Source organism: Grampus griseus (genome assembly GCF_964374135.1).
Source record: "Grampus griseus genome assembly, chromosome: 19".
NCBI classification, from domain to species: Eukaryota; Metazoa; Chordata; class Mammalia; order Artiodactyla; family Delphinidae; genus Grampus; species Grampus griseus.
Window position 1 is genome coordinate 40196425 of NC_139013.1, and position 12840 is coordinate 40209264.

Consider the following 12840-nt stretch of genomic DNA (forward strand, 5'->3'; position numbering starts at 1 on the left):
CTGCTCTGTGAGGCTGGGGCTTGAACTCTTGAAACCATATTTCCTAGCCACCCAGCTGGCTTCCTATTACATTCTGCCAGTAGGAGTTACCAGAGAAAGGGAGATGGAAAGACAGGAGAGGAAAACAGGAATGTCTCCCTCATTTTTTGTGTTTATGTCAGTGCGGCTCCAAGCAGTGGCAGTTGGCTGCAAGCTCCAACTTCTTCGGGCCATCGTTGAGCAGCCCTGTCATGCCCATTCAGAACACCTGTACCGACTGAGCAGAGCCTTAGATACCCTAGAGGTCTGAGCGCCAGCAACACAGGGCCCTTCTATAAGCTTCTATCTTCTAGTAACCTCCACCTCTTCCCATTTCCCCCTAATTGGACTCTGAGCTGGATCAGCTCAGCTTGGAAGGCTCTGAAATGGGATTAAGGTGATCTCGGAGTGCGGCTCAATCCATCCAAAAGAAGTCAAGCAAGGAGAGAACAGGTGAAACAAATAGAAAGCACTATTAGAACTTTCTGAGTAACAGTTCAGAGACCAACCAACTTGGACCCTGAGGCAAGAGGAAAAATGTGTACTTCTATACACATTATAAATGTATTTTTTAATGGTTAGTTTTTCCAGGATATTAAAATAGTTGAAAAAAATGGAAGAACTTAAAAGTAGGTGTATTAAAACGCACAACACTATTTTATGTTTCTATATTTTACTTACACTCAAACCAGAATTATAATTTTATTTCCCTGGCTTTAATGGAAGCAAACTCATGAATAATATTTTCAAAACCTGCTTCTTCGCTTAGTTCATTTTCTATTGATAGATTGAATGTTTGACAATTTCTCTTGACCAAGTGACATTCTTCAGTAATTTTTTTTTTTTTTGCCTTACGCGGGCTTCTCACTGTTGTGGCCTCTCCCGTTGCGGAGCACAGGCTCCGGACACGCAGGCTCAGCGGCCGTGGCTCAGGGGCCCAACCTCTCCGCGGCACATGGGATCCTCCCGGACCAGGGCACGAACCCGTGTCCCCTGCATCGGCAGGCGGACTCTCAACCACTGCGCCACCAGGGAAGCCCTATGACAGCTTTTAAGATAATCTTTGGGGGAATTCCCTGGTGGTCCAGTGGTTAGGACTCCGCATTCTCCTTACCGAAGGCAAGGGTTCAGTTGCTGGTCGGGAAACTAAAATCCCACAAACCGCACCGCATGGCAAAAAAAAAAACCGCAAAACCAAAAAACAACCTTTGGTCTTTGGCTCCTTGAAGTTTGATTTTTTTTTCTGTTAAGTTTGATTTTGAAATGCATTTGGTGGTATTATGAATAGTGCTGCTATAAATATTATTTCATATACCTTTTTAGGGAACTGGGGAACATATGTATGCATTCCTCTTGGATATATAGCTGGGATGAAATTGCTCAGCCAATGGGATATGTGTAGATTGTTAGCATTAACTATTATCTTTTATTAGTCATTATCTTTTTATCATGTTATTTATTATTATTACCTCTCATTATGCTTTAAATGAACTTATTTATTTTATTTTATTTATTTATTTTTGACTGCGTTGGGTCTTCATTGCTGCGCGTGGGCTTTCTCTAGCTGCGGCGAGCAGGGGCCACTCCCGCAGCAGTGCGCAGGCTTCTCAGTGCGGCGGCCTCTCCCGTTGCAGAGCACGGGCTCTAGGTACGCGGGGCTCAGTAGTTGTGGCATGATGGCTCTAGAGTGCAGGCTCAGTAGTTGTGGCATGCTGGCTCTAGAGTTCAGGCTCAGTAGTTGTGGCGCACGGGCTTAGTTGCTCCGCGGCATGTTGGATCTTCCCGGACCAGGGCTCGAACCTGTGGCCCCTGCATTGGCAGGTGGATTCTTAACCACTGTGCCCCCAGGGAAGCCCTACCTCTCATTATTAACTCAGTGTATTAACTCAATTTTGGCTATAATTAGTGCAGTTGCTATTATCATTAATGAACTGGGGGAAGATGGGGTGGTTGTCTAAGTAGCCTGAACCGATTAGAGAGGAAGTCCCTGAGGAACAGGGGAGGAGGTGTGCCCACATCCAGAGCAGTCTAGCCATTGGAGGTCCATGGCCCATTAAGTAGCCTGAGATTCTGGGCTCTGTCCAAATAGGTACAAAGATCATTTGTGATCTAGGCATGTTCTCTTCTTGGGCATCTGAACCACCATTCCCTGAAAGATCCCCAGGTGGTACTCAGTGGGTCAGGATCTGGATTGAGGTGAGCTACACAGAGGGAACCGAGCCACCCACTGTCTTCTTCCAGTGCTGAGCCAAGCCACCTGTGTTTCCTCAGGCCACTGCCAACAGGTCTTCCTTGAGTATCCGGTGTCTAAACTGCAGGGTCCCCCACCAAACCCCAGTATTGGGAGCCTGCACCACAGACCCCACCATGGAGAAGGACACTCACGCTGATTCCATTTCTAAAGCATTTATTTTCACGAAATGTTTGTGCTCGCATGCAAGGAAACTTTGTAGGGTATCTGTGGCTGCCAAAGTGACATCTGGCAGGATTAACTGGATCACCAGAGCCAAATAATGAGGACTGGGAAGGCAGCAATAACTGTGGGGCCTGGGCCCATGTGGGGGCAAGATTTTGAGAATGACCACTTAGGTGACAAAATGGGACTCCCATGAACCGCAGCTCTGGTTAGTTTCTGGTCTGGAGCCAGATCCTCTCTCTGATGCAGACGTGGGAGGACGGAGCGGCAAGAGCTGCCCAGCTGCTCATCTGGGAACTCATCCTCCAAGGGACTCTGTCCCTCGTTCTCCTCCTGTACCTGGAGGCGGCAGTCAGCGGGCAGCAGCTCTCACAGCACCCCCGCACACACCTGCTCAGACCACCTGCTCAGAGCTACTCTTTTGCCCAGCCCAGCATACCTGTTCCACCTGTCTGAAGACCCGCCGCACGTTTCCTCGAAGCACACCCCAGAGCTCTTCCTCACTCCAGGCATGCCCCAGCAACTCCTCTATCAGTACCGGGTATATGGACACGTCCTCCAGCCCCTGTGGGAACCTGTGTGGCCACCAGCCAGCCAGCTGTTGGGCCGCAGACCTGTTCCCTAGTCCTGAGTCAGAACCGAAGCCCTATGTGTCCAGGGTCCACTGAACCGCAGCCCTGGTCAGATGTGGAAAATGGAGACTTGGAGAGAGTAAATGATTCACTCCTGCTCTTCATCCTTCAGAGGAAAGCCCCCAAAAGCACCCTAGGTTGCTGTCCCCCGCCTCTAACCTTCCTGTCCAAGCTGGGGTCCTTCTCTCAGAGGGCCACCTTCAGCCCGAGGCCTCCCGGGAGCACACGTCATCCCCATCTGCCTGCAGCCGGCCCCGCCCACCCCGAGGGCTGCGTGTGAGTGTCTCTGTGGCCACAGGTGCTCTAGGCTCCCGGTTTTCCGGTACTGGGCCATGGTGGCTGGTGTGGGGGAAGAGATAGTTTCTGGAAATGGGGGGGGGGAACCTTGTGAGCTCTGGATTCAGGAAGGGGCCCTCTGCCCCCGACCTTCTCTCTCCACCTACTCGACTCCCCAGACTGCATGACCATTCTCTGGGGACTTCAACCAGCACCTGGGAACTATCAGGAACCTCCCCCACTTCTGTCAGCCAGCCTCAGGAAAGAGCGCCCTCAGGAGTTGCTACACCTCCCCAGGGCCTGAATAGAGGGACTTTGGGATGTGAACTGAACAACCTTCTGGGGAGAGTCAGCGACCCTTTTACTCAACAGAGCAGGAACCCAGTCAGCAGGCTATTTGAGTGGAAGGAAATGAAGTCATTTCCATGGCAGCAGAGCCCCCACCACAGCAACCTTCCTCCCAGAGCTGTTGGCAGACCTTCTGGCCAGGTTCCCTCCTACCTCAGTGTGGAAGGCCCGGCCTCGTGGAGAAGTATAGGTTCTGAGGAAAGACCTGGCACCTGGGTTCTGCTGCTACACTTGCCTTATCTCGTGGCCCTTGTGGCTGTAGCTTCCCCAGAAACCTCAAGGGCTAAGTGCCTGTGCTTGCTCAGAGGCCGCACGCCATTCCCCATTTCCAGCCTCAGGCCCTCCCCCAGCTGCCTCCTCTAGGGACCCCCTCCCCCCAGCGCGCGCGCACACACACACACACACACACACACACACACACACACACACACACACACACACACACACACACACACACACACACACACACACACACACTGGGGATGTGCCTTCTCACAGAAGCTCAACCACTGAGATGCTTTAGGGACTGTGCCCAAACTCCTTCATCCCCAGCCTCTCAAGTTTTTGCTCTGATCCCTGGCACGCCCTGGAGCTGTTCCACCTTTGGAACCTTTCCTGGGTGGCAGGAGTGCCTAGCACAGGGGTAGTGACCTAAGTCTGAGCACTGGAGACCCTAGAAATCTGTTACACAAAAACATTTTATTGAGCAGTAAGTGACCCCACTGGGGACAGAAAGGGCGCAATAAAGGAGCATGTGAACCTCGGGGCAGGGTGCATGCTGCTTGACTCTCCATCCTGTTCTTGCTTCAGGGAGCAGGTCTTCCTGGGTCTCTCTGTCCTGCCTCCTGAGACCCCAGGCAGGAGGTTCTTTGGGAAGCCACAGATTGCTGCTTTCAGTTTCAAAAAGCCCAGCTCCCCCCTGGTTTGTGGTGGTGGCCGCTGACAATGGCTCAGGGCGGGAACGCATGTGGTAGACTGCTAAGGCTTCTCTGCACCCTGTCTGTGCTCCTGCATCCTCCTTGGCTCGCAGAGTGTAGACTTTTCTTTCTTCAGCTCACAAAGGGGCCCCTGAGGATTGAGCAGAGGAACGTCAGCTTTTCTTCCAGGCCAGCTTCAGCCCTGGGATGTTCAGGGCAGATTCTCATTCAAAACTCAGTTTCTGAGGCTCCTTGCTTACGGCCATTTAGTGTGGAAGGAGGCTCCTGGCTGAGGAAGGCTCAGGCAGAATGACTCAGGTTCTAATCTGTGGCAGTGGGCAGTGGGGGGGCGGGGGGTAGTCACTGCAGGAAGAGGCATTCGCTGCGTTAGGCAGTTAAACCATTGCCCTCTCTTCAGAATGACTCAGCCAGAAAGATTCTGTGGAGTTCACCTCCGGGCACCATGCTACAATCGACGGATTTTGGGTCTGGAGCAACCAAGATCTTTGTCCGACTCTTCCGGAGCGTGCTTTCTCTTGGGAGCACGTCTAGGGACTGGCTTCTCTGCTTCCACCTTTGCTGGCGTGGCCAAAGGAACATCCCCGTAGACCCGGTCGCCACCAACTAGGGAGTATGTCTCCCCGTGCCGGCCAAACTGCGTTTCTCTACACTCTCAGCAGAGGACATGGTAGTGACCAGGTGTAGGAGGAGAAACGGGAGCCACTGCTGCTGCAAAGAAAATCAGAACTGATTAGTCACTTCTGCTGTACACAGTCTCCTTCCAGAATTTCCCTCTCTCATGTCTTTCCCAGTTTCTGGCTGAAGACCTTTAATCTACTTGACATCCAAAACACAGGCTTGGCCCATCACCTCTATGAGTCCCTAGAGAAGGGACACTGGCTGCAAAAACAATTCCTAGAGCCTACGGCTGCAGCAGATGAGGACATCTCTCCACCGTTTCCAGGGGAAACAGTAGAACCCGAAAGTAATTGCAATCGTGATCCTCTCCGTCTCTCCCTTCCACAACAGAGAAAACATTTCTTGCTGTCACTTCTGAGGCTTTAATGGAAATGTCTTTCAAGTTTGGAAAAAAATAATCTAATATAAATTGGTTAAGAACCCCACCCACCTTGGCAACCCCTCTTGGGCCCCATTTATACTTCCTGTTTCAACCACACTGAACTCTAGCCCTCTGATACTTTTATGTAGATTAGAACAAGGCCAAATGCTGAGGCAGAGTGATCAGGAGACTCAGAACCGGGTTCTGGGTACCAAGTCTAGGCTCACATCCACCCAGCCTCCTGGGACACCATCTCCTCGGCCCTCCAGTCCCACTAGCACTTCATCACCCCCCTTGGTTCTTCCGGTCTTCCCATCAATATGGCACCACCGTCTCCCCTAGTTCTCAGCAGCTGAGTAAGGGATGTGTCTGAGGGGACTGATATAGACGCCTACATGACAGCACAGAGGTGCCTGGGTTTGAAGGGGCGGTTCAAGAGTGGCCCTCTTCCTCAAACTGCTCCATTTACCATTTGCCAACAAAAATGCACTTGTCTTTTGCTAAGAGGCCAATCGGGAAAGGGTCTGAATGGAAGCATCCTGTAGCCCAAAGGGGAAGGCTACATTTATAAAGATCAGAACTGTCCTGCACACTTGTCCAGGGATGACCTTTCACTTGTCCTCAGCAGTGAGCACTGTGGGTCCCTGAAGGTGTCCCAGGTCACTGGTATTACTTACATCTGTGAAAGTGCTCAGGTGTATGTGGTGGGCAAGACCCACGGCAACATGTGCCAGCCAGGTGGGGTTGTGTGTACACCATATTGCTTGTAGAGATGCCCGGTCTGGGTGTACCTGCTGCACTGCCCACCCAGGGAACAGAGCACAGGTCAGAGTAAGTATAGACGATGCAGTCAGACATTCTCTCTCAGACAACCAAAGAGATTGGTATCTGGTGGAGAACTGGCAGGGAAGTTTCTCTGAGGGCAGCACTTTTGCATAGTTACCCTGCCATGAAAACTGTGAGAAGTTCTATAAGGTCATCACTACCCAGTAAGGTCATAATAAGGAACCTGTGACTTGGGGGGCAGGCTTCAGGAGGAGGGGCAGTTTTGTGGAGGAGAACAGGGTAGAGGCAGAGGTACTCTGCCTGGCCCCTCACACCTGGGCCTCCCCACCCATGCCCTAGTCTAGTAGACACCCCACGTGGGGTGTGCCGGTGGGCTGGCACAGACCCAGGATCCCCAGGAGGGAAAGAGAGACCCACATTCTGAGATTGGCTTGAGAGGCAAGATTAACGTAAGAGACAGCTAGGTTGTATGGCACTGATCCTAAGAGGCAGAGATTTGTGTGGACTGGGGAATCAGGGAAGGCTCCTTGGCAGTGGGCCTGAAGGACAAGTGAGATTTGGACCCATGGGGAAGAGAGGGAAGACATTCCAGTTTGGAAGAATAAAAGCAAAGACACAGGGCTTCCCTGGTGGCGCAGTGGTTGAGAGTCTGCCTGCCAACGCGGGGGTCACAGGTTCGTGCCCCGGTCCAGGAAGATCCCACGTGCTGCAGAGTGGCTGGGCCCGTGAGCCATGGCCGCTGAGCCTGCGCGTCCGGAGCCTGTGCTCCGCAACGGGAGAGGCCACCACAGTGAGAGGCCCGCGTACTGCAAAAAAAAAAAAAAAAGCAAAGACACACTCTTCTCGACCTTGTCCTGCCCCAAATATAAATTCATAACACCCTCACATTTTTACAACTGAGGACTTAAAAAAACCAAGAGGTTAAGGGGCCTACCCAGTGTTCCACAGGTAGTGGAGAGGTGTTCTGCTCAGTGGTTAGGTTCATGTCGGGGCTCCGGATTTACAGCTGATAGGAATGTGAAGGCAAGCTCATGCCATTTCAAACATTTCCAAGTGATACTGAGAGAGATGTTAAAGGTGCAAAATGAGGGTGCTGAATGACCTCACAAAATGGGAATGGTGGGCCCATTTTAACATGAAATTGAAAACAAATTCATGACAAAAGGACATAATACAAAATGACAACATAATCATTACACTCCCCTCTCCCCTAGAAGTAAAAATCATTAGAATCCTTTCTCTCTCCACCATGAAAGGATGAGATAAAAGCTCAGCAGCAGCCCCCGTGAAAAACATGGTCAACAGTGTGAAGAGGTGTTACTAAGACGATTTGGTCCGACTCAGAGAACGAAAGAGACAACTCCGCCCTTAGCCTGATCAGGCCCACAGGACGGAACCACATTTGGGGCAGCCTTTGATAGTGTGGCAATGAGAGAGAACCTTCTTTAGGAGGGGACTCCCTGTTGCCGACCTTGAAAAAGCAAAGATGGGACATTCGTTTAATGGGGCTGTTGCAAAGGCGATGTGCCCGGGAGGTAGAGGCTGCTTGGACTACCATTTTAGAGGTTGGGCCACCCTGGTGGAGAACCACAGCACCTTCTATTCCTAAACTGCTTGAATCAGCAGGTGCACGTTAGGACACACAAAGTCAGGCCCCATTGGAGCAGACTGCCTTTGGGAGTGGTAGCATGTAAAATGTGAAGGGCAATGCTCTGGAGGAGCTTTGTCATGGCAGGTGGGCCAGCACGAGACCATTCAGATTCTCCAAGGCTCCAGAGATTACTTGGCTGGGAGCATCCCTCTGATGTGGTGGGGGGACTCCTACCTTAACAGGACCTGGCTGGGCATCTGGGCGAGGCAGAATAAATGGTTTATTAACTTACGAGAGCGAGAGACTCACCTGGGGGGTTCCACAAAAGCACTTAAAAAGACTTGTACCTAGATTCTTGAGCCAACCCTCAGAAAACTTATCTAGATCTGGAGTAGGGCTCAGGAAGCTGCACTTTTAATAAGCTTCCTGGGCAGTCCCACCACAGTGGTCCATGGATAGAGTGACCAAATTATTGTGTATTCTTGGTTGCTCTTGGGAGTCAAAGTGGGCAATATTAAAAACTGCAGCAGGCATACATATAAACAGGGAATATTCAAGGCAAACAGAGGTGTATAGTTATTCTATGCATGAGTCAGATTTGAGAAAAGCTAGCCTGGTGGTTAAAGAACACAACCCTTAGGACAGACAGACCAGATTCTGTCCTACTTACTTGTGTGATTTTGACCAAATTCTTTTATCCTTCTGTTTCTTCATATAGAAAAGAGCTATGGCTGTACATTTAGCACAATATTCTCTTTTGGCAAAAGTTGCTCTGGGTCCATTTGTGTTCTCTGCTACTTAATCCTTTCCAGTGTGCAAGCATTTTTAAGTTGTTTGGTGAAGTATTACATTTGACTTTTAACTGTTCATTACTTTGGGAAAAGCTTATGTAGTGCTGCAGAGACTAGAACCTATGCAGAGATAGTGAGAGGATGTTATAAGCTTATTCTGCCGGTTTATAAAAAAGTTTAACCTTTTCTCCTCTTCCTCCACCTGCCACCAAGAGATGAGAAAGAAGGCAGAGCCTGGAAATGCACACCAAGCAATACTTCTGTGTCAGTTTGCCTTTTATTCCTCTGCCAGTACTTCCCAGAGAGATTTCACCAAAAGTGCCTAAGCTTGCCATGGCCATTGTTGTGAAGAAAGTTTCTCTCTATTGCTAGTCGCATCCCCTTTCCCTTCTCCTGGGGGCTTAATGGATGTTTGGGGGCAGGAAATAAAATTTAAACTAAAACATCAATTGAAAGAGCCTTCGTCCTAAGTGTGGTAGTTTGGAGTGTGAATCTTCTCAGAGTCTAGTGAATTCTGCTCCAGTGGAAACTGTTATTAAGGGACACCCATAGAAACACTGCTTACTGTAAGAAATCATGACACAATACAGAGCCAAGATCGACTTTATTCTTCATGTGAAAGACTACAGAGAGCCATGCTCAGTAGTTCACCCTCCAGTGTTGGCCAGCAGCTTACCTTTTGAAGGCGGAAAGCAGCCCGGGCCTTCAGAAGGTGACTAGGCAGCCCAGAGCACCCTACTGACAAGTGTGCTCAGCCATCCAGCACAGAGGGAAAGGTCCCTGTTATGGCATCATATATAAGCCTGCTGCAATAAGGTTTGCTGGTGCAAAGGCTGTCTCACTGAGGACCTAGTCCTGGAAGCCTTCTCCTCCGGCGAGCTGCCAGCTCAATCTTCTGAACCAGGCTCACGTCCCAGGGATGGGTCACAAAGCTGACGACAGTGCCTGGCACTTCGCTCCCCACCCGGCCCACCCTCCCTGCTCTGTGGATGTAGTCTTGTAGGGTGAGAGGGAAATCATAATTGATGACTAGCTCCACCTGGGTGCTGTCCAGGCCCCGAGAGGCGATGTCTGTGCAGAGAAGTATGTCTCGGGAGCCCTTCTGGAAGGACTGGAAGATGCCTGCTCTCATTGAGGCTGGCATCTGTCCCTGCAGTCTTAAGTGTTGGATTTTGTGGTCATCCAGAATATACCCCAGCCAGTTCACAGTGCTGGAGCAATTACAGAACACCAGAACACTTCCTGCGGGGCCAGTCCTATATGCTCTGTCACGCTGCTTGAGGATCGGCACCAACCCAGTCACCTTCTCTGTTCCCTTCAGTCTCATGAATGTCTGTCTGACGTGAGGCATGATGCAGTGGAGCTTGTCACTGGTAACAGTGGTTAGAGAGTCTAAGCTGGTAACTTTACTCAGCAGCTGGCCTACACCTTCGGGAAATGTGGCCCCCACCAGCACTAACTGAGCTTTGGGATTGAAGGGGTCTTTTAAGTCAGCTGGGTCTTCTGCTATATGGCTCCCCTCCAAGATGTAATCCACCAGTTCCAGGAAGCTTTCATCCAACAGCGTGTCTGCTTCATCCAACACCAAGAAGGAGAGCTGCTCCAGGCTGATCAGTTGAGTTTTCAGGGCCTTCCACAGAGCCCCCGGAGTGGCCACTAGTATATCTGCTGGAGGATGTTTGGACAGTTGCAGCCTGATCCTACTCATGCCATGGCCTCCCCCTAACTCCCGCACCTGGAGGCCCAAGGAGCTGCCCAAGGGCTGGGCCACGGCCCGCACCTGTTCGGCTAATTCTCGAGAAGGCACAAGAACCAGGCCTCGAGGCGCAGGGATGCGACAAGGGTCCAGGCTTGGCTGGCCCAAGAGCCGTTGAAGGAGAGGTAGTAAGTATCCTAGAGTTTTGCCACTGCCGGTTTCTGCGGCGCAGAGGATGTGGCGACCGCGGAGGAGTGGGGGAATGGTACTCGACTGCACGGTTGTGGGCCGAACAACTTCGGGAGCAGCCTCTTGTAGTGCGCTCAGAACGCGGTGCTCCAGACCCAGATCGGTGAAGCTGCCCTTGGGCGAGAGGTTCCGCAGCGCTGGAGCCTCATGTTGCGCGCGCTCGATGGAGAAATGGTCCCCGTGGGCGCGCCGATTCCTCCAGCCGCGCGAAGCGAGTGGCGCGGGCTCCCAAGGGCCCAGCGTGAGGCGAGCCGGCTGGTTCAACTCCGGTCGCCGCGCTGAGATCAGCAGCGACCCAGGTCGCACCAGCACCGGCCGCGGGGGGCTCCGCTGCCCGCTTTGCCGCTCTTCCTGCCGCCGCTGTAGAGCCCGCGGAATGCGCACCACGGGCAGGGGCTCGTTGGGACCGCGGACCGTCAGGTCCCGGCGAGGCGCCAGAAGCAACCGAGCCACGAGCGACAACAGCCGCGGCTTCCGCGCTAGAGCCATACTCCCCTCAGTGCGGGAGAGGCGCACGACAGTGACGTCACGGGCGCGCCAAGGCCTCGCGGACGGTGGCTGGCGCGGCTCAGTAGGGCCCGCGGAATTGGCGAACTGTGTGGAAGGAGCGGGATCTGTAGAGCTCAGCAGCGGCGAGGTCTGTAGGTCCGAACAGGGGATGGTGACTCCAGGTCCCGGCCAACCTTGGGGAAGGGTGCGCGATGGAGGCAGGACCGGGGTCCGGCGATGGGGCCCTGGCATTACGAACCAGGAGGGCGGAGGGCTTGTGGCGATCCGATGTCCGATCTCTGCAACGCTCATTTGTCGCCCTCACAGCCCCTGTCATGGCTTGGCCAGTTCGGGTCTCCCCCTGTAACTTTACAAGTATTTATTGAGAGTCTGAGTGAATGGTCAGGCCTGGGGGCCGAGACCGGGAGTCCGGAGTCGTAGATCCAGGCTCACCCTTCCCTTAGAGCTCCCCAGAGAGCTGAGGGCCCCGAGGGCAAGCTCATGGCCTTCAGCGTATCTTCTCTTCAGTCCAGAGAACTCATCGCTTGGTACTTTTCCCCTCTCTTTTCAGCTGAGGGTCATTCTCCCCTCCCTTGTCACCCTTTCCAGCTTCTCATCCTGAACCCACTGCTTTCTTGGCTAGTTCACCTCCACCGGCTTTCCAGTCAGATACCTCAGTTCCGTAAATAGCAGCGAGGAGGATTTGTGGCTTGTCTCACAAAACCACGGTCAGGCAGAATATTTTACTTGAATTCAGTTGTTCAGGTTGCCCAAAAGCCTTACACTACTGGTACTTCTTGAACGGATCCCGAAAATGGGTGTCAGATCATTTCTGTAATTTCCAGTGCCTGGGGTAGGAGATAAGGTAAATGTGGATTAACCACCTGGGAGGTTCTTAACATCTGGAGAAAGAGTTTTACTTTCATTAGATACCGTTATAGAGATAAATGCTATTAAATTTCAAATAGCATTTTGATACACGATAGACTTTCTGGAGAGTTACCTGTTAAACCAGCAGAGGAGAGAGTTTTGAGTACTCATGGGTGAACAGAGTCATTGGATAGAGCAGTGGCTCTTGCGTGAGGGTGATTTTGCCCTCACCCTTCCCCCAGGACATTTGACAATGGCTGGAGACATTTTTCTTTGTCACATCCGTGGGGTCGGGTGGGGTGCTGCAGGCCTCTGGTGGGTAGAGGCCAGGATGCTACTACATATCGTACAAGGCATAGGACAGCCCTCCCCACCACCCCAAAGAATTATCTGGTCCCAAATGTCAATAGTGTGCTTTGGAGAAACCTTGGATAGAGGCTGAGGACTGAAGAGAGGCTGAGGTTGTCACATGTACTCTCACTTCAGGTGGTCAGTCACATTTGCCAGATTCTTGTGTGGCCCTGCCCCTTTCCCAGAATCTGTAGCAGGCACACTGATGCCGTGGTTGTCATGTCCTTGGGATGAGAAAACCTTGGGGGCTCCTGAAAGTTATAAACACAGGAAGGAGTGATTTAGGAGGGTGACGTGGGAGAAGAGGACTTTAGGAAGAACAAAATTGTCCTCATGTGTTTGGGAAATGT

General features: G+C 51.8%; 2 protein-coding genes across 5 annotated transcripts in view; one reads left to right on the plus strand and one right to left on the minus strand.

Moving 5' to 3' along the window:
• Nucleotides 1–9451: 9451 nt before the first annotated feature.
• DDX28 (DEAD-box helicase 28) lies at nucleotides 9452–11269 on the minus strand (the record flags this gene model as incomplete). The annotated part of the gene is made up of 1 exon (XM_082676370.1): nucleotides 9452–11269. The coding sequence occupies one exon, from the start codon at nucleotides 11267–11269 to the stop codon at nucleotides 9674–9676; it is 1596 nt and encodes a 531-aa protein (XP_082532496.1). The 3' UTR covers nucleotides 9452–9673.
• A 48-nt stretch (nucleotides 11270–11317) lies between these two features.
• DUS2 (dihydrouridine synthase 2) overlaps nucleotides 11318–12840 on the plus strand; it is a 41131-nt gene continuing 39608 nt past the window's right edge. For 2 of the 4 annotated variants that reach the window (XM_082676372.1, XM_082676371.1), the window contains exon 1: nucleotides 11318–11417. The gene's annotated coding sequence lies outside the window, so the exon portion shown is untranslated. The remainder of the gene's footprint in view (nucleotides 11418–12840) is intronic. The other 2 variants (XM_082676374.1, XM_082676373.1) reach the window with 2 other exon arrangements.